This window comes from Scyliorhinus torazame, chromosome 10, assembly GCF_047496885.1.
Source record: "Scyliorhinus torazame isolate Kashiwa2021f chromosome 10, sScyTor2.1, whole genome shotgun sequence".
Lineage (NCBI taxonomy): Eukaryota > Metazoa > Chordata > Chondrichthyes > Carcharhiniformes > Scyliorhinidae > Scyliorhinus > Scyliorhinus torazame.
In genome coordinates this window covers 113,903,956-113,927,204 of record NC_092716.1, presented here as the reverse complement: position 1 = coordinate 113,927,204, position 23,249 = coordinate 113,903,956, and the positions used below count along the sequence as shown (strand labels likewise).

The 23,249-nt window shown below is 48.5% G+C and overlaps 1 protein-coding gene across 2 annotated transcripts in view; it reads left to right on the top strand.

Moving 5' to 3' along the window:
* The window catches only part of calb2a (calbindin 2a), a 132,125-nt gene that overhangs the window by 79,242 nt on the left and 29,634 nt on the right, over positions 1–23,249 (top strand). Inside the window, exons 6-9 of one of the 2 annotated variants that reach the window (XM_072518636.1) lie at positions 1,576–1,653; positions 3,890–3,945; positions 8,121–8,160; positions 16,322–16,339. In XM_072518636.1, the coding sequence (XP_072374737.1) occupies positions 1,576–1,653; positions 3,890–3,945; positions 8,121–8,160; positions 16,322–16,339 (192 nt within the window). The remainder of the gene's footprint in view (positions 1–1,575; positions 1,654–3,889; positions 3,946–8,120; positions 8,161–16,321; positions 16,340–23,249) is intronic. The other variant, XM_072518637.1, reaches the window with a different exon arrangement.

Genomic DNA, 23,249 nt, shown 5'->3' with positions numbered 1-23,249 from the left:
CCCCTTGGCCTCACCTGAATAGGATCTTCCCGATGAGGGGGTGGGGCTAAACCTTAAACGGGAAGCCTGTGGACATTAAAAAAACCCTGATCCAAGTGTGGGTCGGCGCGGGAAACCCATCAGGGAGTGTGGTGTGTGTAACTAGTATTGTGCATTAAACCTTTTTGTTCAACATCCAATATCACTTCCTCATGGTCACTTGCCTGGATCCTACAATTAGTTACAAAATTAGTTGGCTTGAAGAATAGACTGGGTGAGAGGTCATGTGGTGAAGCCTCCAGGAATTTGTCCAACCAGAGTTGGCAACCCTACTCAAAATGTCTGCTCCTGGGTTGTCTTCGGCCAGCACGCTACCAAAAAACAGAGTAGCCAGAATTAACTGAGGAGTACACACATATGTCCCTTTATTCAGGCATTACAACAATAACCGGACTTTAAAAGTTATTTCAAATTGCTACAAAGCACTTTGGGATTTCCTGAGGCTGAGAAAGGTGCTGTATGAATGAATGTATTTATTGTTCTTTATGAAAACTATTTGGATAATCCACAGGCTGCCATTCTGCTTCCCACGTGACTCTGGATAATACAAAGCTCACCAGACTGAGTGTCAATATGATTCACTTAAAACTCTCGGGTCTCGTCCGCCAGAGAAATTGTCGCGGGCGGGACAATATTTGCAAAACCTTGGCGTCCCACCTACAGTTACTGATTTGTGCCAGCAAGTTGGGGGGGGGGGGGGGGGGGGGGGCAGGGACAGTTTCTTCACGGGGAGAGGGGGAAGTGAGCGGTGACACTCGCATCCATGAAAAAAATAACATAAAATAAGGTTGGAGACCAGCCCCTCCCTATCGTTATGGGATCACAACCTTCAGTGGCTCAAGCACAATGTGCCATCGAGCTCAGTGACCACACCCCCAACCAGCACTGCACATTCTACTGTGAGGCCGACACGGGGGTGATTCTCGCCGACTGGTGGGTTTGGTGTCAGCTCGGAAGGACCGAATTTACAGCCCACCTAGCTCTACTCCATTGTTTGCAATGTAAAATCACACTGTGTATAATGGGCGTCAGGAACATAGGAGTAGGACTAGGCCATTCAGCCCATCGAGCCTGTTCCGCCATTCTATATGATCATGATTAGATTGACCCCAACCCCCACTCCCACTGGGCTGTTTCAGTTACAAATGCTCCCCATGCAAGTCTGGGAAATGTTAGCCAGCAGCAACAGGCTTGTTCTGGAAATCCATGGGTGAAGCATTTCTTCACACAATGCTCATGGTGGAAAGCTGGAACTCTCTGAATCCCCCCCCACCAAACAAAAAAGCAGCTGCATGGCTGGGGATTAAATGAACGTTGCAAAACAGATTGAAAGGTTTTTGTTGGTCGAGAATATTAAGGAACCAAGACAGGTAGGAGGAGCTCAAATACTGATCAGTCATGATCCAATTGAGTGGGGGAACAAGCTTGAGGGACTGAATGGTTTCCTTCTGTCCCTGTGGGCCTCCTGACCAGCGGTGTCTGCTCTGAATATCACAACAATGTAAAGTAACCAAGCCAAACTGTTTTTTCCCACAGAGCTTCTTGCTGGACTTGTTGAAGAAAGCAAACAGACACTACGATGACAGGAAGCTTCAGGAGTACACACAGACTATAGTGAGTAAAGGCTGCCTCTGGCACAGATATCTCTTACACACCCCCAAGTCCCCAAATCCATTCAGGTGACGTTGCTCCCTGCTCTGGGCTGAGATTGCTGAATTTAGCAAGGGTGGCAGTATGACTGCCACCTTTGGGCTCGACACCCCTCAGGAATAAGGGAGCCAGCTTCCTCTTCCCGATTAGTGACCCCTCTTTGTAATATGCATGAGGGCGGGTGGGAGGTGGGGGGAATGGGTTCTGGCTGCCATGGTCTCCACAGGCAAATGTCAAGTTAGATGTGGGAACTTGACACCCGTGAAAATGTACCCCACTATCATCAGGGAGAGTGGTCGTGCTCTCGCCCCATCCTCCCCCCCCCCCCCCCCCCCCCCCCCCCCCCACTCCAATCAGGCACACTCAGTAGTGCACGGAAAACCCTCCTCTTCCTTGAAGTTCGTGCCTGCTTAGGTTCCGTATCATGACAGGGAGCATAGTTCACCAGGTCTTGTTCGGCCCACCGCCACTGTCAGCAAGAATGGAGAATTTGTCACTCAATGAAAAACTCCATTCACTGCAGCAGGACCGTAGAATCCCAACCGCGAGCGAGGTCGGAGAATTCCGGGCCAGGGTGTCAGGCTGAGCTGGAGCACTCCTTCACTGTGAGATGGGGAATGGAAATGCCAGGCCAATCCCTCACACTTCACCTTACAGCCATCAGCAGTGGACTGAGAAACCGTGTGCCGGGTAACGGTGTTTCTGTTGAGAAGGTCAGAGGGACGAAACCCCAGGGAACAGGACACCACTCCGGTTGAAAAGTGTAGGAGAAAAGGGCCACGTAAATAAGGATGAATAGAGATCTGGGGCGGGATTCGCCACAATCGGCACGATGTCCGCTGACCGGCGCCAAAAACGGCACGAATCAGTCCAGCATCGCGCCGCCCCAAAGGTGCAGAATTCTCCGCATCTTGAGGGGCCGAGCCCTCACCTTGAGGGGCTAGGCCCGCGCCGGAGTGATTTCCGCCCCGCCGGCTGGCGGGAAAGGCCTTTGGCGCCCCGCCAGCTGGCGCGGAAATGACTTTGCCGTGCGACGCGGGAGCGTCAGCGGCTGCTCACGGCATCCCATGCGCAGTGGAGGGGGTCTCTTCCGCCTCCGCCACAGTGAAGACCATTGCGAAGGCGGAAGGAAAAGAGTGCCCCCATGGCACAGGCCCGCCCGCGGATCGGTGGGCCCCGATCGCGGGCCAGGCCACCGTGGGGGGACCCCCCGGGGCCAGATCGCCCCGCGCCCCCCCCAGGACCACGGAGCCCACCCGCGCCGCCTTGTCCCGCCGTTTGAAAGGTGGTTCAATCCACGCCGGCGGGCGAGGGTTGACAGCGGCGGGACTTCGGCCCATCAAGGACAGGAGAATCGCCGGGGGTGGGCCCGCCGACCGGCGCGATTTCCGCCGAACCGCGCGGCGCGATTCCCGCCCCCGCCAAATCTCTGGCGGAGTATGCGGGACACGGCGAGGGCGGGATCCTCGCCAGCCCAGTGGGGGGTCGGAGAATCGCGCCCCAGGTGACTCATATCCTGCAGGCGTTAGAGAAAACTGAAAAAGGTGATGATTTTGTATTTAAGTAGGTGACAATGCAGTGAATGTTAAGTTGCAAACATGGGACATAGTACCTGTTATTTAGCAGGAATGAGAGAGCAATGGTTACGAGGTGTCCAAATAAAGAAAGAGTGGTAACAGCATTGATAATAATGGTAAAGAGATGCCAAGTGCTGTTTTAGTCCTAGGGTCTCCACATATTTCTTTCCTTGCGTGTGACCTCACCTAGGGTTTCCCCACATATAGACCTCGGCCTCCTCCACTCACCTCAGATTCTCAGGCTTCCCCAGCTCTCGAGCCTCCTGACACTACACGATTCTTCTCTCCGTGCCCCATCTCCTGCACCACCTTTGCACTGGAGAACAAACTAAATGATTCCAGCTCCCACTTTCCTGTCCTTACAGGAAAGTAAGTAGCTAAGGCTGGGAAAGCCTAGATGGGGGCTGTGGGTGGGGGGCTCAAGTGGAAATGGACACATTACTGCAGACTTTGTTTGTTAGTGAACAAACTGGACATTGCCAGAGATACAACACATAGTGATTGTGATGCTCATGATACTGTTCTAATAAAGAAATGAACTGATTGAGGGAAGATTTTATAGAAACAAGTGCGAATGCCAGGAATCACTAGAATCTCCACGTGATTAATACTTTTCTTTTCAGCTGAAAATGTTCGATGCGAATGGAGATGGGAAGCTGGGCCTTTCCGAAATGGCACGGTAAGTTCATCTCTTGAGACATCTGAGCAGATTATCAGACTGGGGAGTGATGGTGGAGTAGTGGTGTAATTGAACTAGTAACCCAGGCTAATGTTCTGGGGACATGGGCTCAGATCTAACCAGGGCAGCTGGTGGAATTTAAATCTAATTCATAAAATCTGGAATTAAAAGGTGTTCTTCGCAATTTTCGTAAACACCTCACTAATGCTCTTTAGGGAAAGAACTCTGCCGTCCTTACCCTGTGTGGCCTACATGCGACTTCAGACCCACAGCAATGTGGCTGACTCTTAAATGCCCTCTGAACATAAGAACTAGGACCAAGAATAGACAATGTAATGCCCTATTATGTATTTCATTTCTTTTCATGTACTTAATGATCTGTTGAGCTGCTCACAGAAATATACTTTTCACTGTACCTCAGTACCTGTGACAATAAACAAATCCAATCCAATCCAATCGAGCCCACTCTGCCATTCAATACGATTATAGCTGATATCCTCTCAGCCGCAACTCCACTTTCCTGCCCGTTTTCCATAACTCTTCAAACCCATCACTCATTAAAAATCTGTCTATCACCTCCTTAAATCTACTCAATGTCCCAGCATCCACCACATCTGTGGTAGTGAATTCCGCAGATTCATGATCCTTTGAGAGAAGTCATTTCTCCTCATCTCTGTTTCAAATATGCTACCCCTTATCCTAAAACTATGACCTCTCGTTCTAGATTGCCTCACAAGAGGCAACATCCACTCTACGTTTACTTATCATCTTATATGCCTTAATTATATCTCAGGGCTAAAAAGCTGGCTTTTAAAGCAGACCAAGGCAGACCAGCAGCACGGTTCAATTCCCGTACCAGCCTCCCCGAACAGGTGCCGGAATGTGGCGACTAGGGGCTTTTTACAGTAACTTCATTTGAAGCCTACTTGTGACAATAAGCAATTTTCATTTCATTCATTTCATTTCATTTTATTCTTCTAAACTTGTGAGAGTATTGGCCTAAACTGCTCAATCTCTCTTTATAAGACAAATCCTCATCTCCGGAATCAATCCAGTGAACCTCCTCTGAGCGGCCTCCAAGCAATTACATCCCTCCTCAAATAAGGGGACCAGAACTGTACACAGTACTCCAGGTGCAGTCGTGTACAGTTGCAGCAACAGTTCCCTACTTTTATACTCTATTCCTTTAGCTGTAAAGGCCAAAATTCCATTTGCCTACCTTATTACCTGGATACTAGTTTTCTGCGATTCATGCACGAAGACACCCAGATTCCTCAGCATCAAAGCACTCTGAATTTTCTCTCCATTTAGATAATAAATTGCCTTCCCATTTTTCTGACTAAAATGGACATCCTCACATTTATCCACATTGAACTCCATCTGCCAAATTTGGGCTCACGCACCTAACCTATCTATATCCATTTGTGATTTTTTTTATTTCCTCATTGTAACTTACTGTCCTATCTATTTTAGTGTCATCTACAAATTTGTCACATTTATTCCGACCTTGGGTGACTGTCTGTACGGTTTACTCTTTCTCCCCGTGTCTGTCGGGGTTTCCTCCGTTTGCCCCAGTTTCCTCCCACAGTCCAAATATGTGCAGGTTAGGTGGATTGGCCTTGCTAAATTGCCCCTCAGTGTCGAAAGGTTGGGTGAAGGATACAGGAGTAGAGCGGGGATTAGGTCTGGGTAGGATGCTCTTTCGAAGGGTCGGCGCAAACCCGGTGGGCCGAATGGCTTCCTTGTGCACTGTGGGGATTCTATGATGATTACCTGGGCAAGATAGCAGGGCATTTACAAAAACTATAGGAATGCTGTAAAAAGTCAGAACAGCAAAGTATAAGGCTCCAGAGATGAGGCTGGAGTGCGAAGATTTCAGAGGCATTGATAACTGTGATTCTGGTCACTCTGCTACCTGCACTGGAGGGGGTAACAGAAAAGAGCAGCATAATTGACCCAAAATGTATGAACAATCAGAGAAAATAATGAAGCTTGAGGACTCTGATATAAAGAGCGGCCTTCAGTCAGGTTTTAAGGAGCTTTGATCAATAAGGTAGCTCCAGAAAATTATTTTAAAATAAGACAGGAAACTGAGGTCAGGGCAATAAACTTAATTTAGTGTCAAGTTCATTCCAAACAGATTTCAGAAAGTACATAACTAGAACATCATGTTGCGTCCCCAACCTCAGAGCAGCAGCAAGTGTATCCATCCTCCATTTTCCTATGGTGTCTCTGGCTCCGATATTAACCCTCTCCCTCATTGGGGGAGTTAAAGACTTAAATATGGGGAATGTGTCCCCAACACGCATGGATGCGCGCCTTACATTTTTCAAGATGGCGACTACAGTGTGCTGGTTTTGCAGGAGGTGTGAAACCCGCCAGCGAAAGAGAGACAGGAGATGCTGGCTTCGCAATGTAAGTGCCTCTTTCAACACTCCTCTTAGGTCAGGAAGGAACTGGCTTACTGCTCCCAGCCCCTCAAGAAAGCTTTCGACCCCCCCACCTGCTGAGCGAGGCCTATCTCAAAGCATCGTCATCGTGATTGGCAAGCTTTGTGCTGTTGACTGAAAACTTGTTATTTCATGTCGGGCCAGCAAGTAACAGAGGAGATTTCCCCCCTCGCAGTCTGAGCCTTCAATCTCTCAGGCTGCGCCTTGGGCCCTCTTCAGTCTCGTCCCAGTGTTTGACAGGGCAGTGAACTGCCTTAGCGTATAAAGCAAACTCTACATGGTGTGTGAGTTCATCACATCATGGTCGCTATGTGTTATAAAATAGGTCGAAGTTGTCCAGTCACATTTCACGTAGAACTCTCACACCAGACAGAGATAACTCTTTAAGTTGGATTTGAACCAGGGCTTAGTTGCTCACAGGAGTTTCTGAAAAATGAATTATTTATCACAGGAGATGGTAGGGCAATCCCAGAGGATTTGTGAGCCCAATGATTTTAGCTTGTTGCCTCCCCTCTGAGATTGTGAACTTAGCTGGGCCCTCAATCAGCCAAGCAGTACCATTTGATGGTGCTGTGTTTTACTAATGCCACACACCACACCATTCTGTCACTCCAATCCAGATGGGTGTGCCTGCTATACCACCTGCAGGCCGCATCAAGCCAAATCCACGTGTCGTGACACCATGCCACCATCTTTAATCTGATCACCCCTATGCCACATCATTCCACAATCAGGGAGAACACTGGATCTGCTTTTAAAAATCCTGGGCATTATGAGTTTCAGTAAAAGCAAAATTCTGCAGACGCTGGAGACCTGAAATAAAAACAGAAAATGCTGGAAAAACCTGGCAGCGTCTGTGGAGAGAGAAATGGAGCTAACGTTTCACATTGAGTATGACTTCTTCAGAACTGAAGACATTCTGAAGAAGAATCATATTTGAATTGAAACGTTAACTCTGTTTCTTTCTCCACAGATGCTGCCAGACCTGCTGTGTTTTTCCAGCATTTTCCGCTTCCATGCAATGAATTTCAGTGTCCATTAATTTGGTGCCCAAGAGAGCTATTATCATGGCCTGCCACTCCATCTCGATGTTTACAGTGAATAGTCCAGGGATTTAATGAAATGCAACAAAGATTTGGGAGGAAACTCCCAACACACATCACTCAATCCTTGTATATGCATCCGGCACATTGTCGTGCTTGCTCGTTTTCAGCATTGGCTCAGTGGAAGCACTCTTACTTCTACACCGGAAAGTCTCACTCCAGAGACTTGAGCACATAACCTGGTCAGACCCTCCAGTGCAGTATTGAAGGGGTACTGCACAGTTGGAGGTACCATCTTTTGGATGAGACATTAAACCAAGGCCCTGTGTCTGCCTCTCAGGTGAAAATAAAAGAGCCCATTTTGAAGAAGAGTAAGGGAGTTACCTCTTGCGTTATGGCAAATATTTATCCCTCACCAAATATCAAAACAGATTATTTGGTCATTCTGGATTTACTGTGGCTGCCATGTTTCCCATATTCCCACAGTGACTATACTTCTGTGAGTATTTCATTGACAGTAAATTGCTTTGGGATGTGGAAAGGCTATAAGATGCAAGTTTCTTTTTTCTTCTTTTAAATTGCAATATGTATTATATGTGTATATATATAAAACATGTATAAACTGATTGGGCTGCTGTTGAATTGATGTAACACTAATTCTGGCTTTGTTTACTTTCTTTAGTTTATTACCTGTGCAGGAAAACTTTTTGCTAAGGTTCCAGGTGAGTGTATTTGAGCTCTTTTCTCCTGTTTTCATTCCACCTTTCTTGCTTCCTCCGCTCAAGGTGCAGTGGCTTGCTCGGTCTACAGTCCCAGGAATGCTGACTGCAATCTGGCACTTCATCCGAGTACCCAATCTACATGTATGAGCCTGGACCATGAGTGCATATTCAATTGCGCATATTCGTAACAAATGCTGAAGCTGCTCGTTCCCAGGGTCCAATAAATTGTGCGCTTTCCAACACTGGGTGATCAAGAGAAACCTCTGCTGATTTTGCCCTTTGGTAGCCCAGTAGTATTGATTTTAACTCTCCCCACTCCACACCCCCACTGCCCCAGCATCCAGCGAAGGTCAGCTTACTAAAACACAAGCCGGAGACTTAATTTGAGACATTCCTTGGTCTGTACTACATTACCCCACTGAGCCATGATGGTCTCCCGTTTCCATGTAATGGCAGAAAGTGTATTTGTTGCACCCATTGCCCCATTTAAAATAGTTATCGAATGGTCTTGTATCATCATTGTCATACGAAGCCCCCCTGAGAAGCTTTGATTCTCTCCCAGGCCCTTCAACTCATCAGATTTCCAATTATGCACTGTACCTCTCCAACCAACTCCTGTTCAATCCATTTCACTGTCCACAACACCAGGACTGCCTTTGCCCAACAAACCAACTTTGTGACTGTGGTCATGATATGGAGGGAGATTTAACGGAAACATTTCTAAGTGTCATTTTGGGCGCTATTGGCGGTGTGTTTCTCGACGGTTGCATTGGCGAGATCACAGCCTGTATTTAATGGCACTTACTGCCGAAAAGGAGTCCCCACGAGCTCCTCGCCATTAATGGCTGCCGCGCCATCTGATTCTCTAGACTCACGACTCAGTGTCTCACCGCGAACAAGGGGGAGCTGCTATTAAACGTTCCCTCACCACACACTCCCAGTCAACACACCAGCTCGGCAGTGCGCAGACCTGCTCCTCGCTTTTGCGGATGCCGACCTGGACAGGCTTCTCGACTCTGTGGATGAGAGGCAAGGTCCTCCCACCTTGAGGGGGGTGGGAGGACCAGTAGCAAGGTCAGTGTGAGGCAGTCACAGAGGCTGTCAGTGTGGGCAGCATGAGCAGGAGGACCGCCCGCCGTACAATGCAGGATGAAGGCAAACAACCTCCACCGAGCTGCAAGGGTAAGTTACCACCTCTCTCCTGGCATCAGTTCCGTCTGCCACCCCTCAAATGTCCAAACCCACCCCCCCCCCCTCATAAATCGCTGGCTGACATTTTGCACCCTCCTCACATCTGATCTTCGTGCTTGTTCATCATCCCCCCCCCCCCCGGCACCCACCACAACCCTTCCATGTGCGGTGCCCTCTCATTGTCCCTGCAGGAGAAGGTAGCCCATAATAAGCGAGAAAGGGTCGAGACAGGGCGGGGGATACCAGAGATCTGAGTAAGTGCCCATGGCAATTGGCGGGGTTGACCGAGGAGAGAGCAGTCACTGCCAGCGAGGCTGGCCTGTGCAGCAGAAATGAGGATCCACTGCCCCTTCACCCAGATGACTTGCCGCAAGTGAGTTGTTCATGTCAGACAAAAACATCCTTCCTTCTCACCGACCACATGTTCATTGTCTCGCAGGATCTCCATTTGATGAGACCGGGCCATCTGGCGTCATCCCCGCCTCCCACCCAACTCCCCCACACACCACATAAGAGACCACCTCAGAGGAGAGCTCTGAGGAGACCACCGTCGATACATCACTGCTAGCACCCCCCACCTTCCACCAGCGCAGAGACACACACCTTAGTGGGCAACATTAGTGGACTGACTTTTGGAACACAATCTGCTGAGCACCATACAGTTGCTGATGCACACCAGGTGAAGAAGGAACATCCAAAGGAGTCAGCAGTCGGTGGTCTGCTGGATCCCAGGACTCAGCTGAGTCCCAGTCAGATGCCGAGCCTCTGGGCAAGTTTCACCCAGAGTTGATGCAGATGCTAGGACACGGCCGTGAGATTCAGGAGGGGATGTCAGTGACATTCCAGCAAGTGCAATGCCGATTGGAGGAGTCCCAAAGGTTACGGACACAGGTGATGATGCCGACAATGCGTGGCACTGAGGCCAACACTAGGATGGCAGCCGGCTGCAATGGAAAGCCTGCAGCACGACCTCAGTTTGTGGTGGTGTCAAAGGTTTGGCTCAGTCTGTGACGACCATGGCTGAGGGACATGTACCATACACAGGTGGACATTGCTGGGGCACTGAAGAACGTGGCCCAGTCACCGAGAAGCATCGCTGAGGGCATCAATGCCATGTTGCAGATAATGGGGAGCCATCAAGACTGGCAGAACTAGAGGCCTTGGGAGCTTACTCCACCCGCCCCTCCATCCCATGGATTCCCCCAAGACCCTACGAGCACCACCAGGGAGCAGGAAGCACTGGAGGCCAACCCGGGACCTGCCACAAGAGATGATGGCAGTCTCCAGTTCTTCCGAATCCCCCACTCCTGACACCGGCACAGCTCAAGGGCAGAAGAGGGTGGCATGGTTAAGCCAGTGACACCGGTAAGTCGGCCAGGACTCTCTGGCTCCAGGCCCTCCAGAGGATGTCCACCAAGGGCATCAAAGGTGCAGGGCGCGGAAAACAGCATGCTGCCTGCACCTCTGATGTGCATCCTGTGCACATACCTAGATGTAGCAGTAGAACATAGAATCATAGAATCCCTACAGTGCAGAATCAGGTTATTCGACTCATTGCATCAACCCTCTGAAAAAGCGCTCCACTCAAGCCCACTCCCCCACTCTATTCCTATAAGTCCTTAACCTAACCTACAAATCCCTGGACACTAAGGGGCAACTTGGCATAGCCAATCCACCTAACCTGCAAATCTTTGGATTGTGGGAGGAATCCTCAGCACCCGGTGGAAACCCACTCAGTCACGGGGAGAAAGTGAAAACTCTACACAGTCATCCAAGGCTGCAATTGAACCTGGGTCCCTGGCGCTTTGAGGCAGCAGTGCTAACCATTGTGCCACCATGCTACCCATAAAGCTCAAGAAGATTGCGGAGCACTGAGTGGGAACCAGTGTTGGGGGAGGGGGAAATTCCTATCTATAGCTGGGGAAATGGAAATGTCAAATGTTCACAATTAAAACATATTGCACCTGATACATGTGAAGCCTCTGTCACTTTAATCTTCACAGCGGGACTGCCTGCACCACTGCCCTCTGCTCGCCTCCCCCCCCCTCCCCCCAACAGTCCAGGGGAGGCCCCCGACCTGGAACACTTCAGGCCCCCAACCCCACTGAGGGGTCCACCACCACCCCTCCCCCAAGTGCTGGGGCAGTAGCTCCAGTGCCCTTGAGCTGAATGCCGCAAATGGAAATTGGCTACTCAACTTCTCAGTTCGTCTCAGCAGCCATTGCGCAGCTTCACATTTTTTAAATGGAGTACTAAACGATGCCCACGCGATTTCTTGCTGGGGAGCTGGTTAATTCCTGGGAGGCTGTTACATTCGATTTCAATCTCGCTAATGAGATTGAAATGAATGCAAATAAGGGTTAATGATAGGCTCGTTATATTTGGACATGATCCGGAACTTGCCATCAGGAGCAGGCAGGTGAGATAGCAAACTGATTTGTGCCTGGCACAAATTTTGATTTTGGCCTTTCCCACTATTTACACTCATTACAAAGAACAAAGAAAAGTACAGCACAGGAACAGGCCCTTCGGCCCTCCAAGCCTGCCCGTCTAAACTAAAATCTTCTACACTTCCGGGGTCCGTATCCCTCTTTGTCCTTGTGGACCTCGACATGGTCTTAGGTACGTTGACCATTCTAATATCTTCTAGCACCAGCCCTCCATGGTATCACCTTCTTAACCTTAAGGTTCTTACATGCCCAAAGTTAGCCAGTACATCTACTGCAAAAGATTCTCCTTCTGCTTCTCTACCAAAGTTCCACCTTGGCTCCCATTTATTCCTTCCCTACATGCAGTGTCTCAGCAAAGTGAGCAATGAGTCGGCTTCCAAAGGTACGGATCAGGTTCCCATCTTTGCTCTCATCATCACCCTTCACTTCACAACATTCACTCAGCTATCTCACCAGTTGTTCAAAATCAGAACATGGATCAGCCAAAACTTTATCTCGCTTAATATCCGGAAAATGGAAGCCATCGTCTTTGGTTTCCACCAACGATTCTGCCTCCAGTTGGACTTCTCATTGAGAATATGTCTATCAGTGTATAACCTTCGTGTCCTCATTTATCCAAGACTGAGTTTCAAACTCCATTTCCTATTTCCACCACTAAAGCATCAATTGTCCCCATTCTACCCTCCCCACCCCACCGTGTCTTCATTACCTCCCTGCTCATCTTTCCTCATGCCCCCCAAGAGCCACTCTTCACCCGAAACCTGTCACCTCCCCTAGTGCATTAATTCAAAATCCTACTTCATGTCTTAAGTATTCTCCAGCACACTCTCTCTCCCTTTCTTGCAATCATACTGTCCACTCATCTGACCTGAAGCTTGTGGTTCTCTGCCTCCCACCAAATCCTCACTCCAACCCCACCTTCAAACATCTCCACATTCTGTATCTTCACCTCACCAGCTCTGTTAACTGTCCAACCATCTGCCCAAATGGGCTTTACAAATCTCTGTTCAGTACCGGTTCCACTTTATGATGCTTTTGTTATGTTAAAGACGCCTCTACAAATGTTAATGATTATTGCTCATCAGTGGAAGCTGACTCTTTAACCCTGTATGTTGTCTCTTGTCTGTTCAATGTCTCTGCTACATTCAATATTTTTTAACAAGTTTTCTTTGTTTTATGTTCATCCAGAAAAGGATGTCAGTGCTGGAAATTGAAACTCTTTCCAGGTTTTGAGCTCCTTGTCAGCTGCCCACAAGTGGCCCCCGAGCCCTACACTCAGACAAGTGTCCCCTCATGGAGTGTTACATGTCTATTTCTTCACAGCCATCACCTTTAAGGTCACTTGGTGAGATTGCTAATCACACCCAGCTGGCAGCAGGTTTATGTTGTGGACTTGGAAATATGTTGTGGTTACCCCCAAACCCACATCACATAAACCAAAAAAACTTTCAGCTCATCAGTTTGGGCTGGATCTAATGCAGGTGATTGAAGTGAAAGACCAGTATTTAGACCTGCGGCACAATTTTACAGGAAAAAAAGAATCCCATTTTGGGTGTGTTTAGCGGGGTGCTTCACGGCGCCTGCAGCACAGAGAACAACCCCGCTATCAAACAGGACTCTTTTTTTATGGCCTTGGTGAGGAACACCCCAGAGCTTGTCTGTGCAGGAAGAGATTGGGTCACCATTTTTAATGCTTCCCTGATCTCCCCGATCTCTGGACCACCCCTTCCCCCCCACCGTGGCCTCTGGACACCACCCCCCCCCCCCCCCTCCCCTCACAAAGCCCCAACTTACTTGCTGGGGGGTTGTCGAGCCCTCACCTCACCCCACCTCATAAGGGCAGGGCACCCCCAAGCCCGATACTTGGCAGTGCCAACCTGACACCTTGGCACAGCCATGCTGGCACCCTGGTAGTGCCCCTGCCAGCCTGGTAGTGCCACCCGAGCACCCTGGCAGAGTCGCAAATATCGCAAGAGGTCACTCGCAAAATTTAACAACCTCGTCATGCCCCAAATTGGGCATTTGATCAAGCCCTGGTCCCCAAGCCCAAACTATAACCTTCAAAAGCTCTCTCTCTAAAGAACCTTTCCTTTAGATTGGAAAATGTAACTTGCCACTCCACTGTTTAAGAAGGTGAAAGAGGAAAAACAGGACCTGAATTTTAGAATGATGGGGTTCCCCAGTGGATGAGAGAGTCAGCATGGATTTGTAAAGGACAGATCATGCCTGATGAACCTGGTTGATTTTTTTTAAAAATGAGGACTTATGTAGGAGACAGGGGAATCTCTTGTGGATGTATGGACTTCCAGAAGGCACTTGATAAAGTTCCTCATTGGAAACTGTTCATTGAAGTGAAGCCCATACAATTGAAGACAAATTGTTGTTGACCAAGAGAGACGATTAATTGGATGACAGGAGAGAAAGTAGGGATAATGGGCCTGTACTCTAATTGGCAGTATGTGACTATTGGTGACCCACAAGGCTCTGTGCTGGACCTGAATTATTCACGGTGTTTATTAATGGTTTAACTGATGAGATAGAAAAGCCACATATCCAAATTTGCTGATGACACAAAGTTAGCTGGCATTGGTAAACACTGTAGATAGAGTAAGAAGTCTTACAACACCAGGTTAAAGTGCAACAGGTTTGTTTCAAACACTAGCTTTCGGAGCATTGCTCCTTCCTCAGGTGAATGAAGAGGTATGTTCCAGAAACATACATATAGACAAAGTCAAAGATGCAAGACAATACTTTGAATGCGAGCATTAGCAGGTGATTAAATCTTTACAGATCCAGAGATGGGGTAACCCCAGGTTAAAGAGGTGTGAATTGTGTCAAGCCAGGACAGTTGGTAGGATTTCGCATGCCAGATGGTGGGGGATGAATGTAATGCGACATGAATCCAAGGTCCCGGTTGAGGCCGTACTCATTTGTGCGGAACTTGGCTATAAGTTTCTGCTCGGCGATTCTGCGTTGTTGCGCATCCTGAAGGCCGCCTTGGAGAACGCTTACCCGGAGATCAGAGGCTGAATGCCCTTGACTGCTGACGTGTTCCCCGACTGGAAGGGAACATTCCTGCCTGGTCCTGCAGGTCCCGTGACAATCGCCAGGCAGGAATGCTAGTGTTTGAAACAAACCTGTTGGACTTTAACCTGGTGTTGTAAGACTTCTTGCTGTGCTCAATGCTGGCATCTCCTCATCACTGCAGATAGAAGCATAAAATTACAAAGAGATATTGATAGATTGGGTGAAAACGTTTAACCATGGCAAACCATGGCCCTTGAGGGGCAGCACGGTAGCATTGTGGATAGCACAATTGCTTCACAGCTCCAGGGTCCCAGGTTCGATTCCGGCTTGGGTCACTGTCTGTGCGGAGTCTGCACATCCTCCCCGTGTGTGCGTGGGTTTCCTCCGGGTGCTCCGGTTTCCTCCCACAGTCCAAAGATGTGTAGGTTAGGTGGATTGGCCATGATAAATTGCCCTTAGTGTCCAAAATTGCCCTTAGTGTTGGGTGGGGTTGCTGGGTTGTGGGGATAGGGTGGAGGTGTTGACCTTGGGTGGGGTGCTCTTTCCAGGGGCCAGTGTGGACTCGATGGGCCGAATGGCCTCCTTCTGCACTGTAAATTCTATGAAAATGCATTTCAGCGTGTACAAATGTGAGGTCTTCCAATTTGGAACTAAAATAAATAAAACGGGATACTTTCTAGGTGGTGAAATGCTATAAACAGCAGAGATCCATAAAGACTTGGGGATCCAGGGACATAGCTCATTAAAGTGTCATGAACAAGTACAGAAAAGAATCAAATAAGGCAAATGGAATTATGACCTTCCTGATAAGTGAACTGGAATACAAGGGGATTGAAGTTGTGCCTGAGATGAGGAGGAATTTCTTCTCTGAGGGTTGTGTGAGTCTTTGGAACTTCTTGCCACAGAGAGCTGTGCAGGTAGAGTCTTTGTGTATATTTAAGGCTGAGAAAGATTGATTCTTGATCAGTAAGGGAATCAAGGGTTACAGGGAAAGGGAGGAAAGTGGACGAGAGGAATGTCGAATCAGCCATGATCCTATTGAATGGTGGAGCAGGTTCAAGAGGCCGAAAGGCCTACTCCTGTTCCTATTTCTTATGGTTTTAAGATGGAATGGCAGGAAAAAGGGATCACATGAAATAAGTATATCTGTCTCTGTACTATTCCGAGGCAATCTCACTCAAGAGGTCAGGGGATGGTTGCTGAGGCCAATAGGAATATTCCATGGTTAGCAGCTGATATGAGGATGTTGCGCACTGACTGGGTAGTGGGTTGCTTTACTCTGCATCTATACCTGCCCTGGGAGTGCCTTTGCTGACAGCAGGTCTCTCAAATGAAAAATGTTTCATTCTCCAGCACAAACACCTACCCAAAACAGCAATCATGATAAAATTTAAAATAAATAATTAGCTATTTGCCGCATAAAGGAGGGAGCTGTTTACAGGTAAAGCTCGATTTCAATGTGAAAGATTGATGAAGTTCTATTTTACTCTCAGGATGACAGAGGAACAAAGGTAAGTGTCAGTATTAAGGTGATTTTGATTTCACTTTATAACATTTCACATTAATAACAGACGTTTCCTCAGTGTTACAGTGTTCATATGTTGTTGTTTTGTCATTGTCTGTGTTCTACTGTCCATTCCTGTGTAAATACACCCAGAAAAAGAACATTGTTGACAGTTTTCATAAATTGCAAAGAAATATTGCTGTGAAATCTGTAATAAAAACAGAAAATACTGGATAAACTCAAGAGCACTGGCAGCATCTGTGGAGAGAGAACCAGAGATAACGTTTTAAGTTGAATATGATCCCCTCCCGGCATCACTCACCTTAAATATATCCAGTTTCCACAACTTTCTGTGATAGCAAATTCCCCAGGGTCACCACTTTGAGTGAAGAGGTTTTTCCTAAGTGGCCTCCCCCGCATCCTGAGACTGTGACCCCCTTGTTCTAGATCTTCACCACCCCCCCAACCAGAGGAAACAACATCCTGCAGTCAGCCTGTCCAGAACTGTCAGAATTTTATACACTTCAATTAGATCCCCTCTCTATTTTTAAAATATTTTTATTCAAACCAGAGCATACATAAACATATAATCATTCAACAAGCATAACACAATCCCCACAGTTTGACATTTATTCCCTGTTTTCTCCCCTTGCCAGCCTTCCTTCCACAAACAAGTCCCTCACCCATTCCACCCCTTCCCTATGCCACTACCCATATGTGGCATCCATTCCCACAAATAGGGCCTAGCACCAACATACCCCCCCCCCCACACCAAAATGCCTTAGCTGCTTCCAGACGTTTAAGAATGAGCCGCCACCGGACTCATCGTATATCCTTCTGGGGCAAGCGGAAGGTGTGTGTGTTGGGGGGGGGGGGGGGGGGGGGGGGCGGTGCAGACAGAGCCCTCACACTTACCCCCACACACAATGCCTCCTCACCTGCACCCACTCTGTCTCCCCCATCTTCCCCACCACTTCAGAACCTTCTCCATGTTCGCTGCCCAGTAGTAATACAACAAATTTGGGAGTGGTAGCCCCCCCCCCCCCCCAAACACACACATACACCCGCTTCCCTTGTAAAAACGCCTGCTGAATCTGCGGCGTCTTGCCAGCCCGAAAGAAAACCAAAATTAATCTGTCCACCTTACCAAAGAACGCCTTTGGCAGGAATATCGGGAGGGACTGAAACACAAACAAAAATCAGGCTGTTCATCTTGACCGTCTGCACCCGCCCTGCTAACGAAAGTGGGAGGGCATACCGACCCGCAGGGCATCCCACCTCTTCAGATCCCCTTTCACCCCCTCCCCCAAGCCGGCCAGATTCCATTTATACATCGTTGCCCAGTCATGAACCATCTGAATACCCAAATACCTGAACCTACTCATGGCCAGCTTAAATGGTACGGCACTCAGATCAGCCCTTCTCCCACGGCATTCACCGGGAATACTTCATTTTTGCTCACATTCAATTTTTAGCCCGTAAAAGCACCAAACATCTTCAATATGCTCATTATCCTATCCACACATTCCAACGGATTGGAAATATACAGCAATAAGTCATCTGCAGAGAGTCTATGCTCCCTATCACCCCTTACACGGGAGCAATAGGTCAGAAGGTGAGAGCATTGAGGGAGAACTAGGGAATAGGGACAGTGTGGCTCTGAGGCAGCGCAGACGGGGAGAAGTTGCTGAACACAGCGGGTCTGGTGGCCTGAAGTGCATATGTTTTAATGCAAGGAGCATTACGGGTAAGGCAGATGAACTTAGAGCTTGGATTACTACTTGGAACTATGATGTTGTTGCCATTACAGAGACCTGGTTGAGGGAAGGGCAGGATTGGCAGCTAAACGTTCCAGGATTTAGATGTTTCAGGCGGGATAGAGGGGGATGTAAAAGGGGAGGCGGAGTTGCGCTACTTGTTCAGGAGAGTATCACAGCTATACAGCGAGAGGACACCTCAGAGGGCAGTGAGGCTATATGGGTAGAGATCAGGAATAAGAAGGGTGCAGTCACAATGTTGGGGGTATACTACAGGCCTCCCAACAGCCAGCGGGAGATAGAGGAGCAGATAGGTAGACAGATTTTGGAAAAGAGTAAAAACAACAGGGTTGTGGTGATGGGAGACTTCAACTTCCCCAATATTGACTGGGACTCACTTAGTGCCAGGGGCTTAGACGGGGCAGAGTTTGTAAGGAGCATCCAGGAGGGCTTCTTAAAACAATATGTAAACAGTCCAACTAGGGAAGGGGCGGTACTGGACCTGGTATTGGGGAATGAGCCCGGCCAGGTGGTAGATGTTTCAGTAGGGGAGCATTTCGGTAACAGTGACCACAATTCAGTAAGTTTTAAAGTACTGGTGGACAAGGATAAGAGTGGTCCGAGGATGAATGTGCTAAATTGGGGGAAGGCTAATTATAACAATATTAGGCGGGAACTGAAGAACATAGATTGGGGGCGGATGTTTGAGGGCAAATCAACATCTGACATGTGGGAGGCTTTCAAGTGTCAGTTGAAAGGAATACAGGACAGGCATGTTCCTGTGAGGAAGAAAGATAAATACGGCAATTTTCGGGAACCTTGGATGACGAGTGATATTGTAGGCCTCGTCAAAAAGAAAAAGGAGGCATTTGTCAGGGCTAAAAGGCTGGGAACAGACGAAGCCTGTGTGGCATATAAGGAAAGTAGGAAGGAACTTAAGCAAGGAGTCAGGAGGGCTAGAAGGGGTCATGAAAAGTCATTGGCAAATAGGGTTAAGGAAAATCCCAAGGCTTTTTACACTTACATAAAAAGCAAGAGGGTAGCCAGGGAAAGGGTTGGCCCACTGAAGGATAGGCAAGGGAATCTATGTGTGGAGCCAGAGGAAATGGGCGAGGTACTAAATGAATACTTTGCATCAGTATTCACCAAAGAGAAGGAATTGGTAGATGTTGAGTCTGGAGAAGGGGGTGTAGATAGCCTGGGTCACATTGTGATCCAAAAAGACGAGGTGTTGGGTGTCTTAAAAAATATTAAGGTAGATAAGTCCCCAGGGCCGGATGGGATCTACCCCAGAATACTGAAGGAGGCTGGAGAGGAAATTGCTGAGGCCTTGACAGAAATCTTTGGATCCTCGCTGTCTTCAGGGGATGTCCCGGAGGACTGGAGAATAGCCAATGTTGTTCCTCTGTTTAAGAAGGGTAGCAAGGATAATCCCGGGAACTACAGGCCGGTGAGCCTTACTTCAGTGGTAGGGAAATTACTGGAGAGAATTCTTCGAGACAGGATCTACTCCCATTTGGAAGCAAATGGACGTATTAGTGAGAGGCAGCACGGTTTTGTGAAGGGGAGGTCGTGTCTCACTAACTTGATAGAGTTTTTCGAGGAGGTCACTAAGATGATTGATGCAGGTAGGGCAGTAGATGTTGTCTATATGGACTTCAGTAAGGCCTTTGACAAGGTCCCTCATGGTAGACTAGTACAAAAGGTGAAGTCACACGGGATCAGGGGTGAACTGGCAAGGTGGATACAGAACTGGCTAGGCCATAGAAGGCAGAGGGTAGCAATGGAGGGATGCTTTTCTAATTGGAGGGCTGTGACCAGTGGTGTTCCACAGGGATCAGTGCTGGGACCTTTGCTCTTTGTAGTATATATAAATGATTTGGAGGAAAATGTAACTGGTCTGATTAGTAAGTTTGCAGACGACACAAAGGTTGGTGGAATTGCGGATAGCGATGAGGACTGTCTGAGGATACAGCAGGATTTAGATTGTCTGGAGACTTGGGCGGAGAGATGGCAGATGGAGTTTAACCTGGACAAATGTGAGGTAATGCATTTTGGAAGGGCTAATGCAGGTAGGGAATATACAGTGAATGGTAGAACCCTCAAGAGTATTGAAAGTCAAAGAGATCTAGGAGTACAGGTCCACAGATCACTGAAAGGGGCTACACAGGTGGAGAAGGTAGTCAAGAAGGCATACGGCATGCTTGCCTTCATTGGCCGGGGCATTGAGTATAAGAATTGGCAAGTCATGTTGCAGCTGTATAGAACCTTAGTTAGGCCACACTTGGAGTATAGTGTTCAATTCTGGTCGCCACACTACCAGAAGGATGTGGAGGCTTTAGAGAGGGTGCAGAAGAGATTTACCAGAATGTTGCCTGGTATGGAGGGCATAAGCTATGAGGAGCGATTGAATAAACTCGGTTTGTTCTCACTGGAACGAAGGAGGTTGAGGGGCGACCTGATAGAGGTATACAAAATTATGAGGGGCATAGACAGAGTGGATAGTCAGAGGCTTTTCCCCAGGGTAGAGGGGTCAATTACTAGGGGGCATAGGTTTAAGGTGAGAGGGGCAAAGTTTAGAGTAGATGTACGAGGCAAGTTTTTTACGCAGAGGGTAGTGGGTGCCTGGAACTCACTACCGGAGGAGGTAGTGGAGGCAGGGACGATAGGGACATTTAAGGGGCATCTTGACAAATATATGAATAGGATGGGAATAGAAGGATACGGACCCAGGAAGTGTAGAAGATTGTAGTTTAGTCGGGCAGTATGGTCGGCACGGGCTTGGAGGGCCGAAGGGCCTGTTCCTGTGCTGTACATTTCTTTGTTCTTTGTTTGTCTTTGTACAATACCCGACCACTCCCCTGACACCCGGAGCACAATAGCAAAGGGTTAATTAGCCAGCACAAAAAGTGGGAATATCGGGCACCCCTTCCTCGTACCCTTGTGTAACCGGGGGTCTCCCAAACTAATCGAATTTGTGCTAACGCTAGGGGCCGCATATAACAACCACACTGTTGAGATAAATGTGGGCTCAAACCCGAACCTCCCCAGAACCTTCATCAAATGCCTCCACTCTACCTTATCGAAAACCTTTTCCGCATCCATAGCCACAATAACCTCCGGCACCCTTCCCTTAGACGGAGTCATAACCACATTCAGTAAACGTCTAATGTTACCTGACAGATGCCTTCCCTTCACAAAACCCGTCTGATCCTCCGAAACCAACTCCGGCACACACATCTCCGGCATACACTCTTCCAACCGTCTCGCCAATACCTTAGCCAGCACCTTTACATCCGTGTTTAAGAGAGAGATGGGCCGAGATGACCCACACTCCACCAGGTCCTTATCCTTCTTGGAGATTAATGAAATCGATGCCTGAGCCAAGGTGGCCAGCAGCAACCTTGCCCCAAAGAATCGGAAAACATCGTCAGGAGATGTGGGGCCATTTCTGCCACGAACCGTTTTATAAACGTCAACTTGTAAACCATCTGGTCCGGTACCTTTCGTGACAGCATTTACCCAATTGCCTCCATAAGTTCCTGAAACCCCAACGGAGCCTCCAATTCCTTCCCCTTGTCCTTCTTAACCTCCAGGAACACCAGCCCGTCCAGAAACCGCCCCATCTCAGCTCCCCCCCCCCCCCCCCCCCCCCCCCCCCCCCCGAGACTCAGACCTATACAGCCCACTATAAAACGTCTCAAATGCATTATTAATTCTCTCTCGTGCATCCAACTTACCCTCCTCATCCCTCACTTGTATTATCTCCCATGCGGCTGCTTGTCACCTTACTTGGTGCTGGCCTTCTCCCCATACTCATACAGAACCCCCTTGCTCTCCGAAGCTGGCACACCGTCTTCCCTATTATAACAAATCAAATTCCCCTTGCAGCTTCTTCCACTACGCTAAGAGCTCCTTGGTCAGGTCCATAGAGTACTGCTGGCCAACCTCCAAAATTGTACCCACCAATTGCCCCTCCATCCTCTCCACCTTGTACAAGATCACCTCCCCCCACCACCGCCTTCTGATTGAACTCTATACACACCTTAATTACCAACGTCATCTTTCCACAAAACTTGTCATCCACCAGTAATGCTGAATCCATCCTCCACGAACTTCCCTGTGCCTGGCCCACGCCAAACCTCACATCCATAAAATGCGGCACATGGTCCAAAACCACAATCAGCCCATATTCCGCCCCCACTATCCTCGGGAGAATCGAATTGCCCACCACTAAAAAAATCTATACTGGAGTACATCCGATGCACATGGGAGAAGTACGAAAACTCCCTTCTGATGCCTATAGATCCAAGAATCCCTCCCCCCTCCCAATCTGGTCCATAAACAGCTCCAGTTCCTTCCAGCATTCCCGACCTAACCAATGTCATTGGGCTCAATCAATCCAACCGAGTATCCAGCACGCAGTTGAAATCGCCCCCCCCCCCATTATTAATTTATGCGAGCCCAGATCCGGGCTATCTGCCATCATCCACTCAACAAATTCCTGTCATCCTAATTAGATGCATAAACGTTTACTAGCACTACAGGCCTCCAAAACCCCACTGACCATCACAAAATGACCCCGCTGGGTCCTGCACCCCCCTAGCCATCACAAGTGTCATCCTCTTACTAAATAGAATAGAAATCCCCCTTGATTTGGTATCTAATCCCAAATGGAATGTCTGACCTACCCACCCCTTTCTCAACGTCAACTTGTCTTTAACCTGCAAGTATTTCCCCTGAAAAAACACTACTTCCGCCTTCAAACTTTTCAAATGGCAAACACCTCGATCACTTCACCAACCCATTCAACCCCCGCACACTCCAGGTCACTACCCTCACCAGCAATTTCTGTCCCCCCTCCCACCACTTGAATCCGCCATCTCAATCGATCACAAAACCATCTCTGCCTCCATTTTTTTTCTTGTCCGAGCCCACCCAAAATTGCCGCCCAATCCCCTCTGCCCTATCTTCACCCAATAAACTACATTCACCCAATAAACTACACACCTACATCACCAGTGCCCTCCACCATTCCCCCAACCAACCTCTCCCAACCCCATTGCCTCCCATCGCAGCCCCCCCCCCCCCACCCCATGCCGTGCCTTCTGTGACTGCACCACGCATCCCCTTCACCTCCAGCATTGTCACCTTATTCAA